This window comes from Synchytrium microbalum (genome assembly GCF_006535985.1).
Source record: "Synchytrium microbalum strain JEL517 chromosome Unknown SmJEL517_scf0005, whole genome shotgun sequence".
Lineage (NCBI taxonomy): Eukaryota > Fungi > Chytridiomycota > Chytridiomycetes > Synchytriales > Synchytriaceae > Synchytrium > Synchytrium microbalum.
Window position 1 is genome coordinate 704,028 of NW_022158354.1, and position 13,435 is coordinate 717,462.

Genomic DNA, 13,435 nt, shown 5'->3' on the forward strand with positions numbered 1-13,435 from the left:
TTGCTCCTCCACTATTAAATGATAACCCTGAATCTGCAGAAAACGTAAGTCCGAATAGATGTATGTGTCAGTCTATCACCTCCTCTGATACCAAATCTCACCACTCTCCTTTTTCAACACTGCCAGATGATTGGGACACGAGTTGACAATGCCATATCAGTTGAACAAGCTATGGTCATCAGTCATTTGCGATCTGTCTCCGCAGAGTCGCTCTTACATTGGCTCTCATTCGATAAGTCAGGGTCAACATTAACGTCTGCTGTTACTAGTCTCAGTCAGGAAGACGGAGAGAGGAGTATTGGATACGTCGATTCGTTTGATGAATCTAGGGCTGACTCATCGTATCGTGCTTTGCTTGGTTCGAATATTGATAACGATGAGCGAATCTCAGACGATTGGGACTTTTGTGGTGGTAAGGGTGACGACACTTGTCGAACACTGGCCATTTATAAACATGGTTATACTGGTGGTAGTCGAAGTGGCAGTATGTCTGAAGCTGGATCATTACCATTACCACCTGCTGCTGGATACTTGGGTGTAAAAGGGTTTTAGCTGGCAATATACGTAAAATAAGCAGCGTAGACTTGACCCAACCTTACCAACAGAGCACATCGAAAGCTGCAAATCGATTCACTCTTTATAACATCCCATCCGTGGAAGATTTGCGTTCGGCGGTAAACTGGAGGAGCGTTCTGAGAAGCAACGAAACAACAGGCAACCCTTGTTTCTTCTTTACAATGGTGTTTTTAGTAGTGGTGCGAATACAAAGATATACTATCTATGGGATACTATATCTATTGGCCCTTCTTCATTCGGATTTTCCTGAGGTAGAAGTCAAGCTCCTTACCCTCAAGGATATACCCGTCAGCACGACCAGATTGACCAGGGCGTGATGACAGACAAGCTATGCGAAAAACCTATGAGTACTCCACCACCACCAGCCAACCAAAGACGAAAGCCGAGGGCAAACTAACGTAAGCAGCCTTATTTATAGCTTACCATAGATACGACCAGTGACGAATTGTTCATCCAAGTTGGGGTCAACCTTGGCGTCAGCTTTGCGAGCTTCCACTTTACGTAAGACGTGAGCAGATCGCTTCTTGTGTAGTTGGTCTTCATGCTGGTGACCATGAGCTGGAGTTGTACCAGCAGCTGGTGTAGCAGCAGCAGCTTCAGTGGCCTGATTATATTATGGTTGATGTGAGCATATGAGTAAGATGCTTAGTTTCAACGTGATGCATGGCTTTCTTGGGCTTCAAAAAACGACCTCAAGGTTCGATTCCAACAATTCTCTACATCAACATACCTTTTTGCCTCTTCGACCGACTGGCAAAGCGTAATGTGATTCATACCATTGTCTGAATGGAGCAGCATCGACTTGTACAATACAACCCTTGACTAAAGTGTTTGTACGGACCAACTCATTGTTTGAAGCATTGTAAGCAACGTTGATGACACGAGTCTTCCTGGAGATGGATTCAGAAGCCCAAGAGAAGTTACCGGATTCTACTCGTAAGGCACGGTGTTTGAGGGAACCACCACGAACTCTGACGACGTGAATTCGTTTTGCTCCGATTTTTGTGTTTGCAGATTGTCTACCCAATTCGAATTTTCTCTTTTTACGGATTTGGGCTCTTTTGGCACCAGTTGCTGCCCTCTTGTGGCGAGAGTCTCGAGAAATACCTGTGTGAAAAGATGCAAGTTAGTCAAATGTTTTTGGTGTTGAATGTGTTTGGGCCTACGATGAGTGTAGGGAAGGCGATGCAACTATGATATCAGGGAGCGATGCATCAAGCTAATTCAATAAAAATCTGCTTTCATCTGACTCTTCACTTGTTTGTCCTTGCAAACCATCAGCAACTTTTGCATGGTGCTCCAAAACGACCACTTCAACGAATTTCAAGTAGTTGGCAATAAGCAATCGGCCTGATATCAAGTCTTCCCCTCAATCCTGTCATCAAATATATATGTACTTACCCATATTTGGATCTTCCTCTTCCTAAAACTCGATTGGATGGATGGGATGGAAACTGCAACTTGTAAGCTCTGATTTGAGAAAAACAGCCAACTTCATAACAACACATAAGATGCCGAAGAGCAAGCGAACAGACCTTCAAAGTGAAGCTCATGAGGAAGAATTGAAGCCCCATGAAGCACAAACGTCGTGGAATAAGCTCAATGAGTTACTTGGAGGCGCGTTTGAGTACGAATTGGATGTTGCGCCAGGTTAGAATTGTGATCTCGGCTTGCTATAGTATGTTAGAGCTAACTCGATTCAATTTTATATCTAGAATCTGATGTAAAGAATGAAGAGCAACGTGAGTTTCGCCGTGGTGTGAACCCGACCTCCAAACATCAAAAGCTGACACATGTTTCTAAGATCAACCTGTGGACTTTCGACTGTTTGCTGGCAAATCAACATCTCTGACGCTTCATGCTGCTCCTTATCAACTGCAAAAGAGAGAGGACCAGTCAGATGTTGAAATTAACAGGTTCGAACGACCATTCCTTTTAAGCCGTTCTTCTTACTTTTTTGTCCTCTTTTACAGTGACGAGGAGAAGAGGCGACGTAAAAAGTTCAAGAAGGTCGTAGTATCTACTAAAGCCGTGTTACGTCAAGCTCAAGTTCCATGGGTGAGCAATATGTATACTTTCCTAGACAGTATTATTTGGTCTAACCAGATTTCTTGTTGCAGTCACGATGGAAGCAACGACTTATAGAAATCAAAGCAGATGTCGAGGTTAAGAAGAAGAGGAGAAGGCCTGGCCAAAAGGAACGAGCTCATCAGAAAAGGTTGATTGTCGCTCGTGGTCAGCAGACGTGATGGGGTGGTCGTTTGAACGTTTTCTTGTAGATATATGCACCATCTGTAACTTATTTCGAGATAATTGACTTTGAAAATTTGAATCAAACTGGCACGCTCCGTGAGTTCATGTGTTTTGGTATGAGTGATTTCTATAAATGATTAAGCTACAGATGCAAAGTCGTATTCTACATATTGGTTAAGATTCATCCTCTTTTCTTCCTGGAACTCGGACAAGATCCCAATCGTCCAAGTTCTTTTTGCGAGTGATGTCCTAAGTGCTCATGCAATCAGTTTCAAGTTGTAATAGAAATAGTTCCCAGATGAGATTTCATACCCAATAAGCTTGCTGCATCGTTAGCCTCTTACGATTCCGATCTAGTCCCAATTGCTCTTCCTTGCTGACCTAAATTTGAAATGATCACTTGTTAGCGACGAAACGCATCAGAACACGACAAGACTAGATAAAGAAAGATGATTTTCATTACGATCGACGCCAGACAGTGGTGACTTACAGTGGTGACCCTCTTTTGCTGCAAATCATAGCGAACTTGAGTCAAGTTTGAGAATCCATAGGTCACTAGAGCTACGAGTCCAAGGAAGGGAACTCCTACATAGAGAAAGGTATTCCGTTTGGCTGCTTGCTGTAGCCTACCAAATACTGACATTCATTCAACTAACTTGATATCGAAACTTCTGTTGAAAAGGAATTCGACGATGGCCAGAGTCCCAACATTCGAAGGTAGGAGCTCAAGGATCTGATTGATTTCTAAATTTTTACACGTGGAAGACATTCTGGTGCAGTTTTGGATGATTGGAAACCATTAGAACGACGCGACATCAAACCCTTAACATTTTAACATTTTGTAACGATATGTTTTTGTCAAGCTTCTGCGCTGTTTGGAAGCTTTCATCTCTCGAATGAACATTCATTTGCAAAGTAAAACTGATTTTCCGTTCATCTGGTAGCTTTTGATGCTGAGGTTCCTGATGTTGGGACAATTACACGCAGCGAAGTGAATGGAAAGCTATCAGGCAAGCACTCACAGCATGTCAATCTGTACTTTAGAGCAATTATTTCTTGACTTTTTTCCTCTGTAGCCGAACCTCCAGTCAATGTAATAACAAGCTATTGCGTCTCCCAAAACACACCTCATCTTTGCACTCACACAATCCTCTCATGCTTGAAAAGGGGTACCAGATATCCACCTTCAAAGTCCCTTACTCTCGCGATGCAGACATCAGACCATCTCCCAGCATGGTGTTGCAACAAAAGAATCCCGACTTTTGGAATTGGTTTGATTTCAAGTATGTAGTCACGGCCACTGTCGGATTTTTTGTGTTATTGGCACCCGTATCAACTCATAGTTTGGATAGGAAACAAGAACTGTTGGAACAGCTCAAATCATATCCATCAATGAAACAAGCTTTACACCTTCAAGATATCTGTTGGACGATTCTCATGGACCTTGTTCGAAAGCTGCCACCGTCTTTGAACTTTGCTGTATGTACTACCACTGTGCTCAAAGTCAAAGCTCACGTGGAGAAATAAATTGAAACTCGGATGAATAATATTTAGGTTGGAGATGAATACTATGAAGACTTACTCGTCATATTGCAACGTGCACCTCTGAAGACGATTCGATGGCATCGTTACAGAAGTGCTTTTAGTCTTGTGCATCGACAAGACATGATATTCTTGTATGATGTGCTGCCTGAAGGTGTGCAACGTAGCCGGTTGGCTCGAACCTTCATGTTTTCTTCCTAGCTAACATTCCTACTCTGCCGTTTAGACAAGGAAATCAGAGCACCATTGATGCTTGCGAATTCTCTACAAAAGGATGTCACAGCCGTAGAATGGAAGCCCAAGTCAGGTTCAGTTTTAGCTGTTGCTTGCAGGTAGGTATCTTGGCTTCATTAAATTTGGTTCTTGTTGGCCCCACCAAACCAACTTGAATTCAGATTTGAACGGTCGAATCTTTTAGGACGGGAGTGTGTCTATGGCGAATCAAATATCCACCACCAAAGGCAGCCACTCCATTCACAGCATCACAACCTCCACTCTTTGAATCAACGACTCCCACAGAAATGGAATTCCTCTCATATGCTCAATCTGGTCAATTCACATCATTGTCATGGTCTCCTGATGGTCAAATGTTGGTGGGAGCGTCAGCTACTAGTCCGATGATGGTTGTGTGGGATTTCATGTCTGTTGGAACACCAATACGACCTCCTGGTGGTGGTGGAACGAAATTTGTTGCATTCAGTCCTGATGGACAATATTTGTTGCAGATTTGCATGTGAGTTGACATCACTTGTGATTGCATCCTTTTGTTTTGCTCTGTTCTGAACCTGCTTTGCCTACTAGATTGTCAAAGATGTGGATATGGGAAACCACGAAATGGACTTGTGTGGAATTGGTGGTCAGATCTCCATGTCAAGTAAGTTCGAGGAAGAGCAAAACCCCAACTTTTCGCCTAACTCTCTAATCAACAGTGCGCTGTATGGACCCCGACTGGAAACAGAATCATCTTTGCATTACAAGGAGATTCTTCGCTATATGCCGTCTCTGTTGAAAAGGGTCCTCCATTGAGTACGCATGTTGATAAATATGTCATGCATGCACCCTGAAACTGACATGATTTGATTCATATAGCTACTCGACTCATCATACCTGAACGAACTGCAAACTTCAAATTCGGCAGACATGGACGATTGACACCGTCAAAGAAGGAAGTGATGTAAGCAACGTTGATGTTGCTGAGGCTATTGGCAAAAGTCGCCTACCTCTCCATGGGCTCTTATTCACATATCGTCCATCTTTCAGTGTAGGAGGGCCTATTGAAGGTCTTGCTATGGATCCGTCAGGAAGTCGACTGGCAATATCATTTGTGGAATCTGAGCTGGTCTTGTTGGCTCGAATGGAATTTGCCAGTGGCATCCCAGACTATTTTCCACTGTAAGTTCTGTTCTCTCTTGCTACGTTGTGAAGGTCTAATGGTTATTCTCATATTACTAGTGGTTTCATTCGTGGTCCATATTGGGATGCAGCAGACACAGCTATACCAGCATCGCCGTACCAACCGAATATCAAGGGCGCCAGTATCTCTCGGGACTTGGTACCAGGTCCCCATGCTCTTTTGTCGTTTGCAAGCTATCAAGGAGTGGTCGTTCTCAGTTTGGCGTGGGAGGATGGAACAGTGCAATTGGTTGATTGTAAATATAAATAGAGAGTCTTAGCATTGTGCAACTACGTCCTCAAGCGGAGAAACACGTGTCGTGTCGCATAACTTCAATAGCTTCAGCTGGTAGTCTTCAGTTGTCAAACATTCCTGCCGTCCTGCCGGCTCGTAAGCGATCGCCCTAGATGGCGTCTACTGTTCAAAGACGGGTAATCGGTATCAAAAGTGCGAAGCTTTGCCGTTGATTGATTTCCAAAACTTTCGCCAAAACTCCCAAGTCTCGACGGCCCTGAATTGACGAAATATTCACAGTGTAAGGGTAGCAGTGACATAAATCAGACCGTACAATCATAGAACTATTTTCCCAGGTTTAGAACTAATCTCTTTCGTAATGCTCTCTCACATCGTTGATGAAAACCGTTTTGATTTTCCCGTCGAAATTATCGAGGCAATCTTGGAGAAAGCTACAAAGGAGGACGGTAGCAAAGACTGGAAGTGTCTATATTCATGTGCTCTGGTCTCAAAGACATGGAATGAATGTGTAAGTCTGCGACATTAAAGCGTTCACGTTTTTAAAGTTTCAAGTAACTCAAACCAACGACTTTCATTTAGACACTCCGTTTGCTATATGAAACGATTCCACCACGTCACGATTCTTTATGGTGCAGTTACCTCCCGCTGGACTTGATACTGGCAAATCGAAATGCATTTGGTCAAGATGCTCTTAAGCATGTGAAGAGACTGGAATATCAAGGTGATGCTCATGTTCTGACTCATTTTGGACCAATACGGCACCTTACAGTGTAAGAACCTTCTTGAATTCTTACTGCTTGTTTGCTTTGACCTGAGTTTGAACCAGGAATTTTGGTGGAATCTCATGTAGGTTGCAGCTCACATTGGATCAAGATCAACTCAAAGAACTTTTTGAACGGTGCAACATACTCTTCGTCAAAGTATCACTTCGGGCTGCTGATACGCTTGCTCAGGCTCGGAATTTGAGCCATTTATACTATCACTCTCCCGATGACGATGAGGAGGATATCGATGAAGCACTGATCGCCCGCTTCATGGCTAATAATCCAAATGTCAAAATCAAGCTTGATGTAGATGTTAGCTTCAGGCCAAGTGGACCACTACTGAAAACGATACGGTGTTTGAAAATCCATACCTTTGAATGTGAACTCCCGGTGCAATGCGCTTTGGATGCATTACGAGCATCAAGCTCGCAAACTCTGGAAGTATTTAGATGTAAAGCATCTTCATTTAGGAAATCGTCTCTGTCTCGTAAACATGTATACGAAGCTCGCGACTGGGACTTTATGGCATTCCCGAACTTGAAGAAGGTCACCATGAATTTTGATGCAGGGCTAGTAAATTACCATCATATATTCTTTGGATCTTTAGCATCTGAAGACATAGCAGCCAAACTGGAGTATCTGGATGTATATCTAGGAGATCCGAAAGTGTTGAGGAAGGCTAGCTATGTCGTTGACAAACTGATTGAACGCCATGCTCGAAGTCTCAAGACCTTGAAAATGACCGATATACCCGAATCCATATATACCTATAACTTTGGGCATCTTGAACGGCTCAAAGTACCATCCAACACCCTCGAAATTATGATGCTGCTTCGAGGTCATGGCAGACATCTTACGAATTTGGATATTGGTGAATGGCGGAATCATGAGGATATTGAATTACTCACAGTAGATGCCATAGTACAAAGTTGTCCCAAACTGGTCGATATATCGATACCATATGGGAAGACCGGCATCAGTGAGACTGACGTGGAGTTGATGGCAACTGAACTCCAGAGTCTTCGATATCTAACGCTGCATATGCCATACACGGAACCCGTAGAACTCTTGAAGCAGTCAATGGAACTCATAGCTACTAGAAGATCGAAAGAAGGATTTAGGGTGTGCCTGAACTTGAGTGGATGGAGAATGGATGATCGGACTCGAGTACATATCTATCGGTTGTCAAAGAGAACCGTGTTTGTATCTAGCAGGAAGACCCCTTGCCCTCATAATGCTGCTCGTGCTCTTCAAGCTATGAATCGGATATGAAGTGGTCGGAGGATGATGTAAGATATCCTGTTTCCATATCTTCATGTTTTTGAACGCGTTTGGATCTGACTTTTTGTTTTGTAGGAACTTTAAGCCAGAGATTAAGGTCTACGGCAGCTATGATAGTGATAGTGAAAATGTCTTAAACATGGAATTGCTGGTGTTTTTCAGTCTCGTTATAGTATAAGTGCTCTAGTTCAAGAACGTGATCAATATTAGTTCTGTTGATTTGAAGTGGGGACGAAATGATCGACGTTTTCACATATGTTTACATGTTGACATAATTTCAGCTCTGTTGCGATCATTGCATCTAGCGCCCAAATCCAATGTGGCCGAAATCACGTTTTAACCTGTTTTGTTTTGGAGGATTTACTCGATGAGGAGGGCGCTTCCAGCAACGACATCTCGCCCGTCAATCCAAATTCTATATTTCAACGTGCATTGCCTCTCTTGTCCATTATTCGGGTGCCTACTTCTACCGTCCTCTGCTTTACTTAACTTCTAGCAATCAACCCAACACATTTTGGATACGACGGAAGGGAAATCACTGATTGATGGGCGATTTCCAGTCTCCTGCTGCATTGTGCAAAGTCACTTGTAGTCTACTGGCTGCTGTAGGAGACGTTGCTTCCCTTCAGACTGCAGGTGACGACTCTAGACCTGAAACGCTAAATTTCTCCATGTTGACCATCTTGGACATAACAACCCCGGGGACTCGCCCTTACGTGTGAAGTATGGTGATGCTGCCATGCCAGAAGAGTCTCCTCCTCTTTTGGGAATCTCGCTTGAGACTAGAATGGCCTGCATCAAAGTAATTGTTGAAATGTGTTTTGCATGTGGATGAGGTGCTATGTATTATAGATTGCCAATATATTACTTCAATTGATTGCATTACAAGGATCTAACCTTCTGACCTCTTCCTTAGAATGCTTCTACGCTTTAAGAGTTCCTATTGGAACAAGATGTTAACAGTCTTGCAATCGACGCCCTCTCGCTTGCGTGTGTAGTAGAACTGACGCAGATGCACTCTGGATGTGTGCAACTCGGACTCTTTGGGACTTCTAGGCGACCCAATTAGTTTTGAATCCAGGTCCTGACGACATGGCTTATTGTCCCTATGAAGGTAGCAAAACATACAAGATGGAGAAATTACAGATATTTTCTCATAAATCATTGCATCAAAGTTGTCAATGACGGCAAAAGTTGGGTTTGGCAGTCACGGGACCAGTATATTCACAGAGATTTGCTTTGTTTTTGTTTTCCACGTTCAAATACTAGGCTCATTTATTCTTAATGCTTCGTTTATTACCCGGCAAAGTGATGTCCAGTCACTTTCACTTGTTCGAGAGAAATCTCAACGTTGGGAAGTGATTGGTCTGTGAATGTGATTGCACTGACATTGAACATGCAAGCTACGTCATTAGTAGATTGCTCCCCAATCGCCATGCTGTCAGGTAGATACAGCTTCATGGTATACTACTGTTTCAAAGTGCTTGACGTTCGAGTCGATGCACAAAGGTAAGATCGCGTACATCCGCTGTAGATATTGTGGATCATTTGAACCGCTTTTTTTGGATGAGTGAACGAGAGAGACCTCGAATTTCCGCGTCCAGTAAGAAAGTATTATCTACAGTTCTGGCTCGTGTACCCGATGTTTAATCCACTCACTGCCACCTAGGAAAAACCAAAACCTTATGATTTCGTCGAAGTATATTGCTTTTCATGACGACGAACGTGTTCTATTCATTGGATTCCACTGTAGGCACACGATGCACGCGTATTGACGCGATATTGGCATATTGCGGAGTCCCTCCTGCGCCATCGAGTTTTCCATGAATGTTCAAACATAACCTTTGTGAAAGTCCAAAGATGATGAGTCCCTCGCAGTCTCCAGGGCCGTCCAGTCCCAGATCATTGCGAATATTGCTTCGTAAGGTGACTGCCTCGTCTCTTACGTCTTCGACTGCTTCGTCACCAAAACGGGGTAAATTCTCTGAGAGTGAGTTTTTGGCAGTATTTAGTGAATGTTTTATACTTGAGCGGGAGCATTTCTGCTAGTTTTCATCTACTCATCAACTGGCGACTGATCTCATTTCGTCTTCATCCATTTCTATTAGCTGGATTGCAACCAATACCCACATCAGCATTGGATGTTTTGCCACGTGAATTGTGGGAGCGAGTCATATCTTTTGTACCAAATCCTGGTACTGTAAGCAGATTATGTAGATCCTGTTTTGCACTCGTAAGTCATCACTCTCGTTAAACTCACTTGTCTCTTGTCATAATTTCACCCTGGGGTGTGGCTGCTCACGTTGGATTTTTGGATGATGCACTCGTCAGTTGGGATGGATCAAAGACAGAGATCCATCAAATGTTCAGATTCTGAATGCGTTTTTTGGATCAAGTATGCTCACTCAGATTGTTCCATATGCAATCATAGTCACAAGACCATCAAGTGCGCACATTGCATTTAACCACGAGATATGGAAGACAATTGGCACTCTTGCAAACGTTTTTGCATCATCCTCGCCTATTGGATCCATCATTGACCAGGCATCTCATCAAAACGGGAACTCTTGTTCCTCGGTTCCTCGCTCAGAATAATATTGGATGGAAGGCCTTATATGATATCTATCGAGACGATGTTATGGCTTTAATCCAGATTCGGGCTACTGATCTTTATGGTGAAGATGCAAACCTGGGTGGCAATGATATCGCAATCTTCGAAGTATGTCGTTTTAGCATTGGGACGTCCGTGACTCATTAGGTCCACCAGTTTAAACTTATATCTGATAGGCCTTGACGAACGATTTGGCTGCAAATCATCTTCAAGTCCGAGAAATGATAGACAAGTTTGGGTTTATACCAATGGAAAGGTTTTCACCAACAGCTGTTTTTCGATTGTATCATCTGACTAAATATGACATTTCCTTGTTGGATTTGTTAATTGAAAAGGTAAGCTAATTGATTGATCTACAATTTTATGTACATACATGGGCCTGAATTTAAATTTTTATACGTAGTATGGATACGACACAACCACCGTAAATAATCGTATCATGCATTTCGCATTGACCAACTCGAACACATCATACTCCCAAATCCAATCATATCTATCTCGTGGATTCACCATATCGCCATCCGTAATAATAGCAGTCTTGACAGATCACTCGGCTGCTAATGTCGTCACCACGTTAAGCAAGGTATGCAGCAACGGAGAGCAGAGTATCAAAACATATGTTTATCATTATTTATCACTTCAGATACTACCAATGGGACAAATAAGACCATATGCAATTGAAGTCTTGGAACATCAAATGGGGCCTAATGGTGACTTTGTCGGGGAGATAATCGGTTCACTCATTGAGGCCTTCTCATTTGAGGAGGAAATCATTGCTCAATCGTTGATGAATAAACAACGAGGACTACCTTATCGCACTCGTATATATGATCAAACGCATCCGTATGTAGCATGGAAGTGGATCTTACAAAGGTTTGGGGCCAATCATCGCTTCTCGAGAGATTGCTTCTCTGACTTCTTGATGTGGTTGGGAGAATTGGGAGCCAGAATCAAACATTATCGACCTAGAGAAGATCCATGGAAGCTTCTCCTCTTCTTGTTTGATGAGGGATGCACGATTGAGCCACACCACTTTAGGTTTATAGCTAGAGCAGCACTATGTCCTAACTCAGCTCCCCACATGTCTCAACTCATAGCCCGATTCACCATGCATATGACACGCTTCCCGCCCACTGAAGCTGATCGGAGATTGTGGATTTCGACCATACGAGACGAAGTAGTAGGTAACAAGGAGTATGTCCGTCAGATTGGGTTTACTGACTTTGCACATTGGCAAAGAGCAGCAGCAGACCGTCGAACCACTCTAGATAGAAGCAGCCGTAGTAGTGGCAGTAACAAAAAGGCATCCGAACGTAGGTCTAGCTCACAAAGCAGTGGTGGATTAGGTGGCCTAGTTGCTGAAATCACTGGTAGTAATAAAACCACAAAGGCTGGAGGTGCCTATGTCGATCACGTATCAATATCATCTCTCATTGGATGGAAGGTAGACAAGAACTTGAGGCCGTCTCATTTTGTGGATGAAGCCACGGAGCTTGTGCATGTGCTTCAAGCTACCAAGAAGAAGCGCTCCTCCTTCTCTCGAATCAGAACTGGGTAGAAGAAAAATTTGATTTGTATAAAACATTTTATTGGAATTCTCATATTCTGAAACGGACTGTCAAAAACGCAAAGAATGTAAAATTTCAAGGTGTCTGATTAAATAAAGCCAAAGTATTTATCGTAAGATTGAGGTGTCCTTTCCTTGTCTCCTTGTCCGTTTTGTTGGAATGCTCATATCCCAAAACAGAATCTTAAACTTAAATCTTGATGCAACCTGACTGATAAAGTAGAGCAGATGTATTAATCATAAGCATTGGGTATCATAATTTCCTTCTATGTCGTGGGCTTCCTTTCACCAAACAGGCCCAATTATGTGTTATAGAGTACAGTGTCATTAGAGTTTTTGAAAATCTGTAAGCAGATTAGAGTTTCATACAGCAGTACCGGGAAGCTCTGCCTTTACATCCTCGGTCTTGGGAGCAGATGCCGATGCCTCGGATTTTTCCAAAGGAATCGAGGTTGGGGCAACAGATGAAGTAGTAGCATCAGCAGCGTGAGTAGAGACAGCAGCCATAGCTGGAGCAGCAGCAGCTGGGGCAGCAGCAGCTGGAGCAGGAACGGGCTTGGGAGCAGCTTCAAAGATCTTGGTGACCTTTCGGTGCTCTAATTCGTTAATGTCTTGAGTAGCTGAACAACAGCCGCAAAGACCAATTGCGACCATTGTGGAGTCCTTTTGAGGAAAGAACCCGTGAGTGAGGATGAGTAAGGGTTTTGAGTGCTGGCGGAGTACTCACTTCATCTTCAACAATGTTGAACATGGCTTGAACACGACGTCTGAGTCTGTAGGCATAGAGTCCAGAGCACAAACAGGCTGAGATTGATGAGAAATTAGCCAAAGTTTGTATTTTGCTTTGAACATGCAACAAAGGAGAACTTTGAAGTTTTGCTGGGACATACCGCAGACATCGAATCCCTTCTTGTCAAGTTCACCACTGACGCAACCCAAAAGACATGGGGCACCTGGTTGAAAGATAGTTATGAGTATTCTCGACCTCTTTGTCTTTGAGTTTGAACAAAAATGTTGTTGTTGTCAGGCACGTGTTAAGAACTGGATCAAACGTACAGTAGCACATGGCACATCCTACAATTGGGTTGGTCCATGGTGCGAAGAATGCAGTGTTGTACCCTAATATTATGAATAATTTGTCAGTTACGAGGTGGGTTGTTTGGTAACAGTTGATTCCCGCCATGTTTTTGTGA

At 43.2% G+C, this 13,435-nt stretch overlaps 4 protein-coding genes across 4 annotated transcripts; 2 read left to right on the forward strand and 2 right to left on the reverse strand.

The window, feature by feature from the left end:
• Positions 1-794: 794 nt before the first annotated feature.
• Positions 795-1,981, reverse strand: SmJEL517_g01591 (uncharacterized protein; the record flags this gene model as incomplete). The annotated part of the gene is made up of 4 exons (XM_031167519.1): positions 795-904; positions 1,000-1,180; positions 1,307-1,683; positions 1,978-1,981. The coding sequence occupies 4 exons, from the start codon at positions 1,979-1,981 to the stop codon at positions 795-797; spliced, it is 672 nt and encodes a 223-aa protein (XP_031026435.1).
• Positions 1,982-3,003: 1,022 nt separating this feature from the next.
• SmJEL517_g01592 (uncharacterized protein) lies at positions 3,004-3,472 on the reverse strand (the record flags this gene model as incomplete). Its single annotated transcript, XM_031167520.1, has 3 exons — positions 3,004-3,078; positions 3,142-3,210; positions 3,320-3,472. 3 exons carry the CDS (start codon positions 3,470-3,472, stop codon positions 3,004-3,006), a joined length of 297 nt encoding a protein of 98 aa, XP_031026432.1.
• Positions 3,473-3,984: 512 nt separating this feature from the next.
• Positions 3,985-8,055, forward strand: SmJEL517_g01593 (uncharacterized protein; the record flags this gene model as incomplete). Its single annotated transcript, XM_031167521.1, has 13 exons — positions 3,985-4,308; positions 4,384-4,525; positions 4,598-4,703; positions 4,790-5,104; positions 5,173-5,245; positions 5,301-5,397; positions 5,461-5,545; positions 5,632-5,763; positions 5,824-6,020; positions 6,104-6,154; positions 6,355-6,527; positions 6,599-6,789; positions 6,870-8,055. The coding sequence occupies 13 exons, from the start codon at positions 3,985-3,987 to the stop codon at positions 8,053-8,055; spliced, it is 3,072 nt and encodes a 1,023-aa protein (XP_031026433.1).
• A 1,869-nt stretch (positions 8,056-9,924) lies between these two features.
• Positions 9,925-12,233, forward strand: SmJEL517_g01594 (uncharacterized protein; the record flags this gene model as incomplete). Its single annotated transcript, XM_031167522.1, has 6 exons — positions 9,925-10,054; positions 10,173-10,264; positions 10,496-10,783; positions 10,852-11,010; positions 11,079-11,258; positions 11,319-12,233. The coding sequence occupies 6 exons, from the start codon at positions 9,925-9,927 to the stop codon at positions 12,231-12,233; spliced, it is 1,764 nt and encodes a 587-aa protein (XP_031026430.1).
• Between the last annotated feature and the right edge of the window lie 1,202 nt (positions 12,234-13,435).